The 17,939-nt window shown below is 42.3% G+C and overlaps 1 protein-coding gene across 1 annotated transcript in view; it reads right to left on the minus strand.

The window, feature by feature from the left end:
* Positions 1-17,939, minus strand: part of ANKAR (ankyrin and armadillo repeat containing) — a 52,334-nt gene that overhangs the window by 6,780 nt on the left and 27,615 nt on the right. The window contains exons 13-19 of the mRNA XM_063318072.1: positions 17,685-17,838; positions 17,413-17,574; positions 15,973-16,079; positions 14,519-14,641; positions 10,490-10,648; positions 7,958-8,075; positions 6,126-6,235 (exon numbers count right to left, since the gene is read on the minus strand). Of these exons, the coding sequence (XP_063174142.1) occupies positions 6,126-6,235; positions 7,958-8,075; positions 10,490-10,648; positions 14,519-14,641; positions 15,973-16,079; positions 17,413-17,574; positions 17,685-17,838 (933 nt within the window). The remainder of the gene's footprint in view (positions 1-6,125; positions 6,236-7,957; positions 8,076-10,489; positions 10,649-14,518; positions 14,642-15,972; positions 16,080-17,412; positions 17,575-17,684; positions 17,839-17,939) is intronic.

A 17,939-nucleotide genomic window follows, 5' to 3' on the forward strand; every position in this document is an offset into this window, starting at 1 on the left:
GTGAGGAATCTGGTAGAGTGCGAGGCTTAGGTTTGTGAGGGAAAAGCTGATGGAATTGATGAACCAGCATTGGTGCATGCACATCTCTGGCATTCTCCCACGTGCGCTCTTCCTCAGGGTACCCTTTCCAGTGTATGAAATATTGGATGCCCCTTCCCCTCTTCCTAGAGTCCAGAATTTCCTTGACTTCATATTCCTCCTCCCCCTCCACAATTACTGGAGGTGGGGGGGCAGTTGCGATTGTAAGGCACTTGGGGGAGGGTCCTTGGCTAGCAAGGCTCTGTGAAAGACTGGATGGATGTTCATGGATGCTGGCAGCTTTAAGTGATAAGCCACTGGATTTATCTGCTGTACCACAGTGAAAGGGCCCACAAACTTAGAGTCCAACTTCTTGGAGGGCCTGGTAGAGGTCAAAAACTTGGTAGAGAGCCACACTTTGTCTCCTACTGCAATCGCTGGCCCCTCTTGTCTGTGAGCATCTGCAGCTCTCTTGTAAGCACTCTTTGCCCTGTTCAGCTGCTCCTTTAACAACTCCTGTGTGGCTTGTTGCTCTTTAAGAAAATCAGCCACAGCTGGAACAGCTCCCTGCTGGGAGGAGGTGGGCAACACCCAAGGGTTAACCCCATAGAGTGCTTGGAAAGGAGACATTTTGGTAGAGGATTGCACAGAGTTGTTATAAGTAAATTCTGCCATGGGGAGCAGGGCTGGCCAATTGTCTTGCTGATAAGTGGTGTAACACCTGAGATACTGCTGTAACCATTGGTTAATTTTCTCAGCTTGCCCATTACTAGCTGGATGATGCAATGATGATAGGTGGATCTGGACCCCTAATGACTGGAAAAGTGCCCTCCAGAACCTGGAAGTGAACTGAGGGCCTCTGTCACTCACCAAGTGATTTACCATGCCTCTATACCTAAAAACATGGTCCATGAACAACTGCGCTGTGGCTTGCGGAGATGGGAGGCCCTTGCAAGGAATAAAATGCACCATTTTAGTGAAAAGGTCCACCACCACTAGTATGGAAGTCAGCCCCTGGACCGGGGGTAAATCAGTGATGAAATCCATGGAGACAGTATCCCAAGGCCTACTGGGGGTGGGTAGGGGTTGCAAGAGTCCTGTGGGCTTCCCTGGGAGAGGCTTGCCTCATCTACAGGCATGACAAGAAGCAACGTAGCCCTTTATGTCTGCAGTCATCTTAGGCCACCAGTAGTCTCTCAGAGCTCTATGGATAGTTTTGAAAACACCTCCGTGGCCTGCCGTTTGATGGTCATGGCAAAGTCTCAGTACTTCTTCCCTCAATGAGGGGGGAATGTATAATCGCCCGCTATGCCAGAGGATTCCTGCCTCCACATTAAATGGGGAGGCAGTGTCTTGCGGGTCCCTCTGGAGGTCATCCATCCTGGCCCGGGCATACAGGTCCTGTTGCTGCTGAGCTCTGACTCTTGTAAATAGGTCCTCTGCTTGTCTGCCTGCTGCTAAAATCTCTGTCTGGTTCCCCCTCATAGACTGATCAAAATTGTGAGGTTGTAATATAGTAGCCTGTACCTCCTGGTGAGTAGCAGGGGTTGCCTGAATGGATCGAGACAGGGCATCTGCCAAACAGTTCTGAGCCTCGGGAACATAAGAAATAACAAAATTGAAACGGTAGAAAAAATGGCTCCATCTGATTTGGCATAGGGTGAGGGATCTGGCGTTTTGTAGAAGCTGTAAATTCTTGTGATCGGTGCAAACTTTCACAGGAAAGGCTGCACCTTCTAGCCAGTGCCTCCACTCTAAGAATGCTGCTTTAATTGCTAGCAACTCCTTGTTAAAAACATCATAGTTTCTCTCTGCTGGTGAGAGCATGCGTGAAAAAAAGGCACAAGGGAGCAATGTATTCTCGGTTTTGTTTGTATATTGCAATAACACCACCCCAATGGCAATATCGGAAGCATCTGAATGCATTATGAATTGCTTCGTGGGATCAGGGTGCTTTAACAGCGGCTGGGATGCAAAGAGTTCCTTAAATTCTTGGAAGGCTGCTTGCTCCCTCTCCCCTCAAATGAATTTTGATCATTTCTTCAAAAGCTGTGTGAGGGGTTTAGCCCTGTCACTAAATTTTTTTATGAACCTCCTGTAAAAATTGCAGAAATTGCAGAACCCTAGGAACCTTTGTACTTCTTTCACATTTCTGGGGGGTTGCCAAGAGAGAATTGCCTGGACCTTTGAAGGATCCATGGATGTGCCTTCTGTTGATATTTTATAGCCCAGGAAATGTAATTCAGTTAAATCAAAGGCACATTTCTCTAGCTTGGTGAACAGCTTGTTCTCTCTCAGTCTTTGTAAGACATTATGTACATGGGTTACATGAGTTGTAGCATCCTCAGAGAATATTAATATGTCATCTAGATAAATGACTAGATACTTATCTAGTAAATCAGAGAAAATTTGATTCATAAATCGGGAAAATATGGCTCCTGCATTAGACAAGCCAAAGGGCAAAACAAGGTACTCAAATTTACCAAACCTGGTATCGAAGGCAGTCAGATATTCATGCCCCTCTTTCATCTGGATCAGATTGTACGCATTCCTGAGGTCCAACCTAGTAAAAATGCGTGCTTTCTGTAAGCGATCCAGCAGATCAGATATTAGCGGGAGGGGATAATTTTCTTTTATTGTGAGCTTATTGAGGGAACTGAAATCGTGGACCACTCTCATGGGTGCCTCCTGGAGCCCACGGGTCAGGCTTCTTTGGTACGAAGAAGGTAGGAGCAGACGCTGGGGAAGTAGATGGTCGGATGAAACCCTTTTGGAGATTAGAATCCAAGTAATCCTTTAAGGTGACTAGTTCCTTGGGGGACATGGGATATTGTTTCCTTGCTGGAATCTTGGCTCCTGGTATCAACTCAATGGTGCAATCACAGTCCCTATGGGGGGGTAGTGCTGTGGCCTCTTGTTCACTGAAAACATCTGCGAAATCTGCATACTTGGCTGGCAACTGGACCCCCCCCCGCTTCTGTGGCTTCGTTGGTTGCTAGAGAGAGGAAAGCGGCTTGAATCTTGTGGTGCTGGCATCCCTTCACTGGGAAGGAGATTGCTCCTGTAGTCCAGTTCAACAATGGGTTGTGGATCTTCAGCCAAGGTGTGCCCAGGACTATAGGCACAATAAGTGATGCCATAACATAAAGTTGGATCCACTCAGTGTGGTCTCCCATTGTTAGTTGCAAAGGTTCTGTGAACCTTCTAATCGGCCCTGCCTTGAGGGGCTGGCCGTCAATGGTCTCCACTTCTATGGGACGTGGCAATTCTATGGTCGGGATGTTGAAGTCTTGTACAGTCTGTACATCAATAAAATTGGTGGAAGCTCTGGAATCCACGAGGGCCTCCAGCTTGACCTGGTGCTCTGGGTTTACATTCATTATGACTGGTAAGTAGTAAAAGGATTGCTTGGAATCCTCGGAATGAGCCCTCCTTAATTGATTGATGGTCTCCCTGCTGAGCTCTGTGGAGGGAGACTGACGGAGTTTCCCTGGTTGGAAGTAGAGGTGGAGGCGGCTCTTGGTTCAGCTGCTTGCCCTGGGGCTCTTACGGAATTTGCTTGGCTTCTCGCTGGGCAAGCTCTCACCATGTGCCCCTGGACTCCGCAGTAGAAATGGAGGGCTCTCTCTCTCCTTCTCTGTCTCAGTTTTGGAAATAAGCCTCCTGCTCGCCCCGATCTGCATCGGCTCCTCTGGTCCTAAGTAAGGACATGCTGTGGAGAGAGCTGGAAATCCTGGAAGCATTCTGAGGCCCCTGCCTCTCTCCGGCTGCATCTGCCTGAGCTTGTCTAGCCTGGTGTCTATGACCACAGACAGTTGATATAAACCTTCTAGGGTAGCTGGTGTTCCCTGGCACACTAATTCATTTTTAATTTCTTCATCCAGCCTCTGTTTGAATTGATCTTTCAAAGCACTCTCATTCCAGTCCAAATCTCCTGCTAACAGCTTGAAATCAGCAATGTAGATTCCCACTCTCTTGTTGCCTTGCTTGAGCTTCCGAATTTCCCGGCTGGCAGTGACCTCTCTGATCGGGTTGTCAAACTGTGCTCGGAACCCTGCCAGAAAATTCTGGTAGTCGTTGAGGACTGGGTCGTTGTTCTCCACCACGGGAATAGCCCATTTGGCTGCTGGGCCCTTTAGCAGACTTAGAATGAAGGTGACTCTAGTTCTGTCTGTGGGAAACTCTGCCGGTCTGCTGTCGAAAAACATTGTGCACTGTGTGAGAAAGGTTCTCAACTGGCCTGCTTCTCCTCCAAACTTCTCTGGTAGACTGCCCTGGGATCTCAAGACTACTGGCGGAGCTGCTGCTGCTGCTGCTGGCACCGGTTGTGGGTTAATCAGAGCTGGTTGTTGTAACTGCTGTAGCATGGCTGCTTGTAATGTGTTGATCTGGAGATCTACTTGTTGGTGGTGTTGTTGCAGGGCTGCTGCCAATTGTTGGATGGCTTGCCAAATTTCCTGGTTTTCCAAAGACATTTTCCAAATGTCTCTCCTTTATTTTTCTTTGTTCCTCCCTCTTTCAATGGGAGTAGGAGTTTGTTAGGATTGATGTCCTAACAGTCAGGAATCACGCTGAGACAAGGAGTAGGTCTCCAGTGTTTATTACTGCTACATAAGACAGAAAATCCTAACAAACTGAAGAAGCGTGGGAAAACCCAGACAGATAAACCCCAAAAGTTAAGGCAGGTCTGATCTGTGTCTCTTTGAATGGCTGCTTAATTCCTCAGTACTACGCATGCATTTTCCCCCCTGGATAGAGGCCCCCTCCTGCTCGCCATCAGTACTCTTGACACATCGTGTATGTGCTATATCCTGAATGGGAGGAAGTGAGATCCCAATTAAACTCTCTGCTGCCCTCACCACCCTCTGCACAGACTTCCCATCTGAGGCACTACAGCCTCCAAACCAAAGAAAAATACAGTTGGTCAGTACACTCTCTGTAGTGCCTCTAGTAAGAAGGATGGGAAGATGTGCTTTCCTCATCCAGAGCAAAAAATACAAGGAGTAGGAATGTTTAAGAAGATAACCAATCTAGTTTGGAAAACTGGGAAACCAGGGGCAGAGCTTTCATAGATTTAATTGAGATCACAAATCGGAGGTGGTTAGTAACCTGGTCCTATGATAGATATGGTTGTATTATATTTATATATCTGCATCTCTATGTAGATAGAAATATCTTTTTCAGTCTCTGAAGATACAGCTTGTGGGAAGATGGTAGCAGGATTTTCTTTGATACCATCGAAGAATCAAAGAACAGGCTCCAATACAGGTAGTCCTCACTTAATGACCTCTCGTTCAGCGACTGTTCAAATTTACAATGGTACTGAATGAGTGGTACTTATTACCAATCCTCGTAGTTGCAGCTGTTGCAGCGTCCCTGTGGTCACACAATCACGATTTGAGAGCTTGGTGACTGGCTTGTAATTACAATGTTGCAGTGTCCCATGGTCATGTGATCACCATCTGTGATCTTCACTGCCAGCTTCCTACAAGCAAAATCAATGGGGAAGCTGGCAGGAGGTCACAAATGGTGACTACGTGATGTCGCGGTTAATGATGATGCGGGATTCACTTAACAGCAACCAGAACTGTCGCTAAGTGGCCCGGTCATGTGACATCGCACTTTATGACCACATCATTTAGCGACAGGAATTCCAGTCCCAGTTACAGATGTTAACCGAGGACTACCTGTAAAAAAACCACAGAAACAGTCACCTGTATCTGGTTACACAATAGCAAGTAAAATATTTTTAAGCTAATAAAACTTAAGGAAACACTAAAGCCTGTCAATGTCTATTTGACTTCAAAGACCATCTTAATAAAAATTTCATAACATCACCATTGACACGTGTGAGTTTGTGTGTACTGTACAACACTCTTGATGGACTGGGGTGAATTTGATATCTGAAAATTACAGTCTAAAAATAGTAAAGCCACTAACAGATCCAACAAAATAAAGATGATCTAACAGCCCAGAGTGAAATGAATGTATCATGGTGCAAGACAAACTGTCTTGAATGGTGTGGTGCTCCATTCACATCAAGTGGGGGGAAAGATCCTGGTCTCAACTGATCAGTAAGAAAACATATCAGAATTTTAAATCCCTACCTCTTCTTCCTTTGCATATAGATGATAACAAAGACGTTGGACAGTTCCCAAGTTTGTGATCGCTTCTGGAATGCCTGCCCTTGTGTGAGCCAAGCTAGCTAATAATTTTCCTAGGGAGAAAAATGGAATTAAAGCATAAGTACTTGTAAATTATGCAAATAAATTATATCTAACACACTTCAGTACAACTAGAACTCCCAAAGTATCAGACCAGATACTTTAATACAGTATATTAAAGTCTTGTTCCTCAAACTGTGAGCCAGAACGCCCTCCCCCTCCCCTGAGGGTCACAGGCCACTTAGAATCGGTTTGGTCTTAATTTTTTTAAAACCCTGCCTAGCATAGACAGAGTGGAAGACTGTCAAAATATGATCTGGGCTTCGCTTCTGGCTTTGTCTGCATTAACATAGTGGGCAGTTCTGGAACTGCAATGTTTCAGAACACCTGTAATATACAGATTAACATTTCATTATTAAAAGTGGCATTTTTATTTCCTGCCCAACTTTAACCCCAATGAAATAATTACTTTTATTCATGGGAATTACACAAATTCATTTATCATTTTATGGAGTTCCAGCATTGCAAAATCTGAGAAACTCTGTATCAGTCAGTTGGGGTTTCCAAAATATTTTAATAAAAGAAACAAGACTTTAATATACTGTAGCTCTATTTTCATTATTTCAATTTCTCTACTTTTGGTATGCTCAGCTAGGTGAAAAGATAAGTATGGTTGAATCTGGTTAACCACTTCCACACTGTGGTCGAAAAAGCACACAGATGTGTCTATGAAGTGATCAAGAACTAAGTTTGACTAAAAGAAGTTTTTATTTTTTCCGTACTTTAGGGATGTTTTCCTGAAAATTAATTGTGATGTACGTTTTAGTGGATTAGCAGCCATATAATTACTTTAGTGACATAACTTAGGCACCAGCAAAGCAAATGTGTTTATGTGTAAGCTTTAGTTCTAAATATTAGAAGTGAAAAAGGATCCAGACCATTGTTGTTACATCATTATGTGAATTTTGTTAATATATTCCAATTAACTATTTTCTATTAACTGCCTGATGCACCATAAATTAATCTCTTCCATCACCATCCTTCTTCTCCTAGGAATTCTTCCCTTCCCTTCCCTGAAGTTGCTATTTAGCCCCAAAGTTGGCAAATGGTATCCTTTAGCTGAAGGGGGAGGGAAAAAAAAAGAAGGGAAAGAGTTAAATATCATATTGGTTATTATTTAAAAAAAACAGTATGAAGCTAGCATGCTTCATATCATATCTAGTATGGTCTAGATCAGTGTTTCTTAAACTTTTTCTTCTCAGGACCTCTTCTCACTTTTAAAAATTATGGAGGACCCCAAAAGAGCTTTTGTTTGTATGGGCTATATTTGTGGATGCTTACCATAGTAAAAATTAAAATCGACGCATTTGCTGCTGTTACTACTTCTCACAATTGATGGGATTTTAATATTGTATTATTTTTCAACATAGGCTGGCAAATAATTTTGGTTTTGAGGACCCCCAGGGATCCTAGGACTACACTTTAAGAAACACGGGTCTAGATAGTAGCCTTTAATTTCTTCTTCCCTTTGTATTTCTTCAAAGTCAGTGTGGAGTGATGTTTTTCTCTGTATATATGAATATTTGTGTGAAGCCTTATTAGGCAGTCTGTTCAAGAACAATGTAGGGGCCCCTTTGGTGATGACCAGCCCTGTTTCCTTCATTGAATCTTCACTCCTAGGCACAGCATTATAGTTAACAACAGTATGTCACTACATTGATATTGCACAGTATTTTAGTATTTTATGCACATTTCCTCTTTTACAGCAGTGTTACCTGTTAACACCAGAGTGGTTGATTTTTCTGAACACAGGAGGTCAACCAAGATAGAAATTCCTCTTGCAGACAAACTAACTTGATCCATATCAATTATAACTCTTGCTAGTACTACAATCTGAAATTGAAGATACATTTTGACAAACAGATAAAGCAGGTTTCCTATAACTTTGAATTTTTCTTCATTTCTTATTTTTCACAATATAGTAGTCTAATCATTTTGATGCCAGTATTAAATACACACAGTACTGGGAACCTACTTTATAATTACAGAATCATAGTAGTAGGAGAAAAATATTTGTGTTATCTAAGGTTACAGAGAAAACACTTTACATTATCATCATTGTTACCCCCTTCCTCATTTTGGCTTATTGGAATATTCCTGCAAACTTATACATACTTACTTCAGAGTAAATCTCAGAGAATTTAGTGAAGCTTAATTCTGTACAGACATGCATAAGATTACAGCATAACAAGAAAAAAACCTACCATTCTTCCAGCGAAAGGGCTCAACTTGTCTAATAATAGCTATAAACAAACCAGGAATGGGGGAGAAACAGGCAAAATGCCCTCAAGATACTAATTAATCTCATAGAAGTATCTGAAGAGGTTTGAATCAGCCATCAAACTCCTTAAAGACTTCCTGAAAAATTAAGATTTTAACAGACCTGCAAAATGTAGACACGAGCTGGTCAGAAAAAGTTCCCTGTAGAGTGTGCTTTCAAAACATGGGCACAGTGACAGAAAAGCCCCTGCTTCTCATCATGCCCAGCTACTGCAGTTTCTGCAGTAGACCCTTCATCGATTTAGTCTGTTTCAATCTATGGAAAGCCTTCTGTTACAGAAAGTTTTTTTATAAAGGCCTTCTATTGCAGTCTATATCACCATCATCATCAGCCATTGACCTGGTTTGTAGGTCAACTGATGTGAACTGAAAGTCTGAAACACCTAGAGAGCAGCATTTAGGAAAGCTGCTCATAATCTGTCCATATTCAGGTATTATGGAAGACTACTCTTTTAGATTCCAACAGAAGACAGAGAAATATGGATGATCTCTGGCGGGAGCAGGATGGATGGAGTGCATCCATCCTGGCTCTCTTGGACCTCTCAGCGGCTTTCGATACCATCGACCATGGTATCCTTCTGGGGCGGCTCAGGGGGTTGGGGGTGAGTGGTGTAGTTTTGCGCTGGTTCACTTCCTTCCTCCAGGGCCGTTCCCAATCGGCGGTGATAGGAGAGGAGAGATCTGGCCTATGACCCCTCCTTTGCGGGGTGCCGCAGGGTTCAGTACTCTCCACTCCTTTTTAACATCTACATGAAACCTCTGGGTGAGATCATCCGTTGCCACGGGATGAGGTATCATCAATATGCTGATGATACCTAATTATACTTCTCCATCCCGGGTGAAGTAAGTGATGCGGTCTCCACCCTCTCCAGGTGCCTGGGGGCTGTGGGGGCCTGGATGGGGAACAACAGGCTTCAACTGAACCCTGGTAAGACAGAGTGGCTGTGGACTGATGGCTCCTTGGGTTCCAGGAAGTTGTCATCTTTGGTTCTGGATGGGGTGGCACTGCCCCATTCGGAACCAGTGCGGAACCTGGGGATCCTCCTGGACTGCGACCTCAAAGAGCAGGTCACAGCCACGTCCAGGAGGGCCTTTGCACATCTTCAGGTGGTGTGCCAGCTATGCCCATTCCTGGACAGAGATGCCCTCCGAACAGTCACTCATGCCCTTGTCATCTCCCATATAGACTACTGCAATGCGCTCTACATGGGGCTACCCTTGAAAAGTATTCGGAAGCTTCAGCTGGTCCAGAATGCGGCTGCGCAGACAGTTATTGGGGCTGTAAAATCAGCCCATGTGACACCACTGTTACGCGAGCTGCATTGGGTACCAGTTTGCTTCCGGGTCCAATTCAAGGTGTTGGTTATCACCTTTAAAGCCCTACATGGCATGGGACCAGGGTACCTGAGGGACCGTCTCATCCCCATTTCATCGACCTGTCCCACCCGGTCAGGCAGGGAGGGCATGCTACGGACCCCATCAGCAAAGGAATTTCATCTAGTGGGGTCCAGGAGGTGAGCCTTCTCTGCAGTGGCGCCCACCCTTTGGAACATCTTGCCCCCGGAGCTGAGACAGATTTCCTCACTCTTGGACTTCTGGAAGAAACTTAAGACCTGGTTCTGCCACCTTGCTTGGGAGGGGGAGAGTGATAGCTCCACCTGGGGATGGCTGGCGCCATAGCACCGCTTAGTGATCCATCTCCACTTGGATTTTACGTTTGTTTTTATGCATATTTTAATATAATTTTTATGTGGCTATGTTTTAATGCTATTTATTGTAAACCGCCCAGAGTCCCCCATTGGGGGAGATGGGCGGTGATATAAATTTAATAAAATACATACATACATACATACATACATACATACATACAAGTTCTTCATGGTAAACTCCATTCTTAAAAATTGCTTATTCATAATTGTGCAGAAATAATTCAGAATGAACTATCCACATAGTACCTAGTTTTGTACCTGAAAGGCAGCCATTGCTCTATCTGTCTCTACATCTGAGACCAGAAAAGATTCAAATACATGTATTGATATTGGTCCAGCCTCTAAAATCAGTACCTGCTGGGTAGGATTATTGTAAGCAAAAATTGCTATAGCATATCCCGCTCGTAAACAGATATCCTTAAAACAATAAGAAAATAGTTAACATGTAAAAGTTGTTCACATTTAGATACTGAGGTATTTCAAACAAACCAATCCACCATATATACTTTTCATTCCAGGGGGGTTAGAAGGAGTTAATTTCCTTTTTATACTATTCATTTAAAGTTTTGATATTCCATTCTTCATCTGGAAAGACACTCAGGACAGCATAAGTAATTTGGCATTCCTGTCTTCAGAATTACAAGATATAATAGGAAATGATGGGAGGCAAAAAAAAAAGAATATAATTAACTGGAGAAATAAAGAGCAAAATCTTTTTTTGCTTACCTTAAGTACTTACAGGTTTGCATCCCAGATCTAATAGCTTTTATCCAGCTAGCCTTTATTCACCAAATATATTTTCCAATTGCTGATTGAGTGCAAGACCCAAACAAGCCATCCCTTCCTGCAAACACTTACAGCTATTTATTTTATTTATTTATTTTTTGAATTTCCATCACCGCCCATCTCCCCCAAAAAGGGGGACTCTGGGTGGTTTACAATAAAATCAGCAATTAAAACCATAAAAAATATAAGTTACAATATAGACAACCAATAAATAAGAATAAAATAGATACAAACTCAAAGAAGCGAAGATCTCATTCATTGGGGAGGGATCTACAGTGCCAGCCAGTATTTACTCCAGTGACATAAAACCATCACTGGACTTCTCATATCCAAGTTCTGAATAGATGGACACACACACACACTCCTCTAGGTTTTCAAATGTACACAAACAACAATATTTCAATTAGAGATTTAGCTATGACATAAAGCAACTCAGGTACCCCTCTAGGAAAGATGCCAGAGGACGCAACGCTTCTCTAGGACAGATTATCTCAACAATGTCAGTCATAGCCATCACCTGTTTTAATACCTAGAGGGTGCCCGTACAGACAAGGAGGATATCCAGCCATCTTACCGTCTATTGCCAGAGCGATAATGAAATCATCCTCATTCACACAAGGTGGCAAACACACAATAGGAGTTGTGCCAGGCCTTTCCCACTATATAGAAGTCTCACAGGCACACCACAATATCACCAGTACCAGAGTGTAAAGACAACCCAGATCCTATGAAAAACTCAGTCTTAATACCAGTATGCCCCAGTCCACATTCAAATGTAAATAAGCACTAGATCATGGGGGAAAACTAATGCATCCATTCTCATCGCCAATACTCACAGAACATGCTGTCCAATCTGGGCACCTTCTCTTTCCAGTCCATATCCAATACAAGCAAGAATCTATGTTTCAGAAGATATGAGATAAAACATAGGATACTGCAGACACTACTTGTCTTCTCAAACTGCTCACCAGTGAAAAAAGGCAACAGGTAACTTGGAAAAATATGAAAAAGCATACCATAATGACCTATATCACTGAAAAAAATGAATGCAAACAACTTAAGCTTCACCTTCCAACAGTACAAAGACAGGTGATCAGGCTGAATAAGCCATTAAAGGAGGTTACCATGGACAACAGGATAGCAGGAATACTTCAAAAAGCATGTCCTACTACAATCACCTTTTTTTTTTTTGCTGTAGTGTAGGGACATAGTCCCAGAATATGAAGTTGTCAGTAGGATCTTTCTGAAATAGAAGGGCCATCATCACAGTGTCCTCCAAGGCCACATCAAGGAAAAAACATTAATTCCCCTGTGGCCATCTCTTAAGAGAAACCCAAGGCAAGAACGAAGCAATCACCGATCAATCCCAAGTTTATTTAGGAGATCCCAGAGTTGGCCGGGCATTCTGATATCTATCACTACCATCAGTAACCCAAGAGACAAACAGGAGCAGCTTGGTGTCAAGAAGATGGTTACCAATTTCCATCAAGAGCCTCATAAACAGGGCAATGCATTTGCTGGTCACTGTTTCACCTCCATATTATAGATGCTTGCATAACAGCAAATCCCAACCACTACAGCCTGTTCACTAGATGTACTCAGCCCAAATGAAAAAAGAGAGGAAAGTGACCCCACAAATACTCCAGAGAGAGATTGAAAGGCATGAGCTATTGGTGGCTCCCGTGACCTCCTTCACAATCCATTTCATACTATTTCAGAGGACAGCAAATGACTGATGCCTGAATTCACAGCATCTGAGGAGAAGGAAGAGGACAAAGAAGGTAATGGAATCTATAATGTGAAGTTGTGTCTTGGTGTATGAAAAGTGATCCTCAGAAGGGTCACCCACTTCTACAATAGTGACCTTGCTGACTTTACTGGATACTGATAGCAGTACAGGAGGGACTGAGCAATCTGAAAGGACGAGTCAAAGAACATGGGCCTCTGCTGCAGGATGGACTAGAAGGAGGTCCCAGACTTAAGTTCCTAAAAGAACCATTCATACAATTTATGCAAAAAAGACATGGATTAAAAGATGAGTTTGAGAAAGGTGCCCAAATGCTGAAATAGTAGGTATCCTTTCATACTGGATATAGGGAAAGGACATTCAGAAAACAAGTTTACCACTGAAAAGGCTTCTCTGGGAGTGGTTTGCAAGATGACAATCCACAATTCATGTCACCAGCAATAGGATTCCTTGGATGAGCTTAATGATGATGCAGACTTAGAATGGGGAATGTGTCCTGTGAGATATCTTGATCCCAAGTTGCACTGGATTTTATATTAAAATACCAAAACTTCTTTAAAGCTGCTTGATAGCTAATTGGTAGCCAGTGCAGGTACTTCAGCAATCAGCACATATGTAATATGTGTATGGCCTAGTACCTCATTAGCAACTTGGCCAATGCATTCTACAACAGCTACAATTTCCAGGTCTATATCTAAGGATAGTCCCCTGCGGAGTGCATTACAGTTATTGAAACATGCACATGGGCAGCAACAGTTCAATTGCCCTTGTCCAGGAAAGAGCATAGCTGATAAGCCAACTAAAGATAGTACAAGGTGTTCCTACCCACAGAGGTCTCTTAAATCTCTAATGATAATGACTCTAGCAGCATGCCTAAACTATGTACCCGTTTCTTTTGAGTGAGTGTCACCTTATTTAAAACAGGTAGGCTTCCCTACTCCTGTATCTGAGAACCCTTACCCACAAGATCTCTATCTTGTGAGAATTCAGCCTCATTTTATTGGCTCACACCCAACTCATCATTGCATTCAGACACTGGTTGTCAGATGTTTTGAATAAGTAAAGCTGGGTGTCATCAGCATACTGATGGCATCTCATCCCAAGCTCCTGATGGCCACTTCAGCATCATATAGATATTAAAACAGTCAGATAAGTTAGTGCCTTGTGGAGTCCTTGGTGCTCTCTGAGCCTTGTTGTTTTCTTGCAGACGTTTCATTGCGAGGCTAGGCATGTTGCCTAGCCTGGCAATGAAACGTCTGCAAGGAAACAACAAGGCTCAGAGAGCACCAAGGATTCCACAGTTCAACCCTGAGCTTCAAATATTCGTTTCGATAAGTTAGTGCCTTTTGGCATCCCACAGGACAACTGCCAGGATGCCAAGGCCCTGCCATTCTTTGAAAATGTCTCTGCAAGTACGAGTAGCATCACAGTAGAAGAGTGTCTTGAAAGGCATCTCATGGAGATGATTCAAAAGGATACTGTGGCCAATGACATCAAAAATTGATGAGAGATCCAAAAAGTAGAGTCCTATTCCCTCTGTCCCTTTCCCACAGAACGTCATCTACTAGTGTGATTAAGGCCAGTTCTGTCCTTCATCATAACTAAAAGTGGGTGTTTTGTGGTCTGAGCTAAGTCCAACCATTTTTTTCCACCCTCAAAATTCCAAATGTACCCACAGCCCAAGATGCCAAAGACTCCACATTTAATACATGATTTTATATTTGGAGTACTATGTATTTTACTGGAGTCATTACCTTATCTCGTGCATAAAGAAGCTTAAGGACATCCGAATAACAAAAACCTTCTTGCTCTTGTAAGATAGTCTGCAGATTGCCATTCTTTAAAACAATACAAGCCAAGGAAAATGCAACTTCAACCTAAAGATTAATTAGAATGCGAAAAATTAAAAATCAGTTTATAATACCTTATGAGGAGTGAAAAGAATCCCACAACTTGTTATGGCTTCAGGAAATCTACCTTCAGGGAAGGAAAGATCCTTTCTCTCTCCAAAATTAGTGCTACTAGATCTCAGTTGCAAATGTCTAGATTATTTGTAGACCGCAGCAAAAATAAAATAAAATAAAAATTGTTGTATCTCTTTGCTGATGTTTAATGGTTGTCTGGAGTTTTACAGCCCAGATATGGTACCTTGACAGAGACTGACCTCTAGATTTTTTCCCCAACTTTTTGTATCATTAAGTTTTATAAGAAAAGAACAGAAGGAATTATGCTGTATAGGCATGAAGAATATTATACAACTTAAAACTAAAGGCAAAAATCTTTCTATGAGTACTTTCTTCTTTCCAAATCCCCAAATCTGTGGGTTTTCCCCTGTTCTGTTTATCTTAAGCGTCATGCAAACAGTTCTAAGTAACAAAGTGTGCATGCATAGAAAATGCACAGGTATATTGTAGCAATGTTTGTTATATGTGCAAATAACGAATGCACCTCACTGAATACTTCTAATATCTTAGGAAAAATCACAGGATCTACTATTCTTTAACACTCCTTCTCTCTATATATGTATACATGTGCAAATGTGATTTGTGACTCCACTGCTGAGGTGAAGTAGAGGGCCCACTAGGCCAGGACTGATCATGCTCTTTATCTATCCTAGGCTTTCAAGGATAGCTACTTCGGTGAGACACCGTCTCCCTTTCTGTGTCTTTATGTCATTATGTCATTGTGTCATTATGATATAATGACTATCCATTCCTGCTACTAAGAAGTTAACTAGTGGTTGTAAATAATAATATTAATATATTATTCCATCATTACTATTAATTCTGATATTATGGCAAAATTAAATACAATTTCTTAAGAATGAAGTTCCAATTATCTAATGTGGTAGGCCATTTATCAGCAGCTTGAGTCTTCAGCATTCTGTAAATGTATTTTCTTTTATATTATTCAGTGAAGTGGAACTATCAAAGCCACTCAAGAAATACAGGTAGTCCTCCTTTAGTGACCACAATTGGAACTGGCAAATTGGTCATTATGCGAAGCGGTCACTAAAATTGCAACTATGCTTATGATTTTACTCCAGCTTTCCTTTGCATTACAGACCTGCAAAGGTTGTAAATGTGAGGACTGGTTGTAAAGTTACTTTTTCATCACTGTTGTAACTGCGAATGGTCGCTGTCTGAGGCAGTCGCTAAACATGGACTACCTGTAGTTTAGATCTGTAAGACAAATGCTTAAAACCCACCTTTATCTGAAGGGATGGATGAGTTTTAAGTAAATGAACAAGTATTGGCAAGGCCCCTTCATCCACTACATTCTCTTGACTGACTGGATTGCTTATATTAGCTTCACCTACAAGTTTGAGGTCAGGCAAAGACACCAGTACAAAAGATCCATACAAATAAGAAAAGGAGGAAAAAAAATGGAAGGTTAGTACAAGCAAAACATGAGCCTGTAACTGTTCTTTGCTTTTAAGTAAGCATATGCTCCAAGCTGTAGCTCAAGTCAAAGGAAAGTCCTCATGAAGCAAGGGCTAGCAGAGTTTGCATCCAGAAATCAGGCGTGCTTTTCTGTCCAACCATAAACAATATATAACACCCAGTTTGGTGTAGCAGTTAAGGCACCAGGCTAGAAACTGGGAGACCGAGAGTTCTAGTCCTGCCTTAGGCACAAAGCCGGCTGGGAGACCTTGGGCCAGTCATTCTCCTTCAGCCCTAGGAAGAAGGCAGTGGCAAACCACTTCTGAACTCTTGCCAAGAAATCTGCAGGGACTTGTCCAGGCAGTCACCAGGAGTCAACACTGACTTGAAGGCACACAAATAAATAAATAAATAAAATCTAACAACTCCCCAAATTAGGAAACATAATCTTGTGGGAAGTAGAATTAGGATTACTTATAATGTTTTACACTGCTGAATGAAGAGATTTTTAAATTCCCAGGCATTAAAAAACATTTTAGTATGTGTAGATCTTACCATTATTTTTGCTACTGGTTTTAGTTTGACATTACTATCAGTTGCGCTGCTTTTACCCCACAAAGCCAGTATTATTCTGGTTTCCTTATTATACCCTGGTGGTATCTCTGGCTTAAAAAAAAAAGTCAGGGAGCAGACTAAGGGAGAGTCCTGCAGCTGACATCCTGGAAAGCATCATCCAGAGTACTGTAGATAGTTCTGGGGTACAAGGTTATATGGACTCACTAATCTGATATAAAGCAATGTTGTATTTTCTGAAGACATTGCTGGAAATGAGTGTATTAAGGTCAATTCTTGGATAAGAACTTCCACAAAAATGGGACTGAATGTAAATTGCTAGCAGTAATTTCATACCATCTCTTGTGAAGACTTCTTTAGACTTGCTTTTTTTGTTAACCCCCCAAGCCAAATATAGCCCCAAAACCTTGTACCAGGAAGTTTGGAAAAAGAGTGAACTAAATCCTGACTGGGCTATATTTGGCCTTGTGTGTTAACAAACTGTGCAGACCTAGGAGTACAACTGTTTTGCTAAGGCCTCTGTTTTGTGAGGAGGGTTGCTGTTATAGGGGGAAATGGACTGCTATAGCCCTCAAATCTGTCCAGTGCTGTATAATATTAAGAATACTCTTTCCTAGACCCTTCCATGGTTCTTACTCAAAAGCTTTAACATTCTGTTATACTCTGGGGGCAACAAAAAAGAAACTACAGACCGACACACATTGTGCCTAAGGCTTTGATGACACTGAGGAGGGTCCCTTCTACTATCCGTCCACTTCTTAGCAGCCGGACCAAAGGGGCGATCCCATTCCCTTCGCATATTTGGTTCTGGTGAAGTTCACTGTCCTTGCTAAGAGCTATGACGGCTTCTCCTCCTTCCAGAACAACAAAAGTAACAGATACGTTTAAGACTTTTTTGAACTCCGATGTGAGCTTTTTTAAAAATCTGTTTGTTGTTGCGGAAATGTAACAAACAATGACTTACCAACACACTGCATTTTATCAGAGGGAGATAGAAGCATATCTATAATTAAATTGTATCCAATCTGTTCTGCCATGAATTTCTGCTGCTTCAGGGTTTGCCCTGCTAGGGCCCAGAGGGTTGCAGCCCCTTGTTCTTTCACCTTCAAGTGAAAGGCCTGGAAGTTGGACCAAAACAAGAGTGCTATGCATGAAAGCTTACAAGCACAAGCATACAGTGTCTACTATATAGGAAGAGTGTGGATGCTTTTGAACTTTG

This window comes from Candoia aspera, chromosome 1, assembly GCF_035149785.1.
Source record: "Candoia aspera isolate rCanAsp1 chromosome 1, rCanAsp1.hap2, whole genome shotgun sequence".
Lineage (NCBI taxonomy): Eukaryota > Metazoa > Chordata > Lepidosauria > Squamata > Boidae > Candoia > Candoia aspera.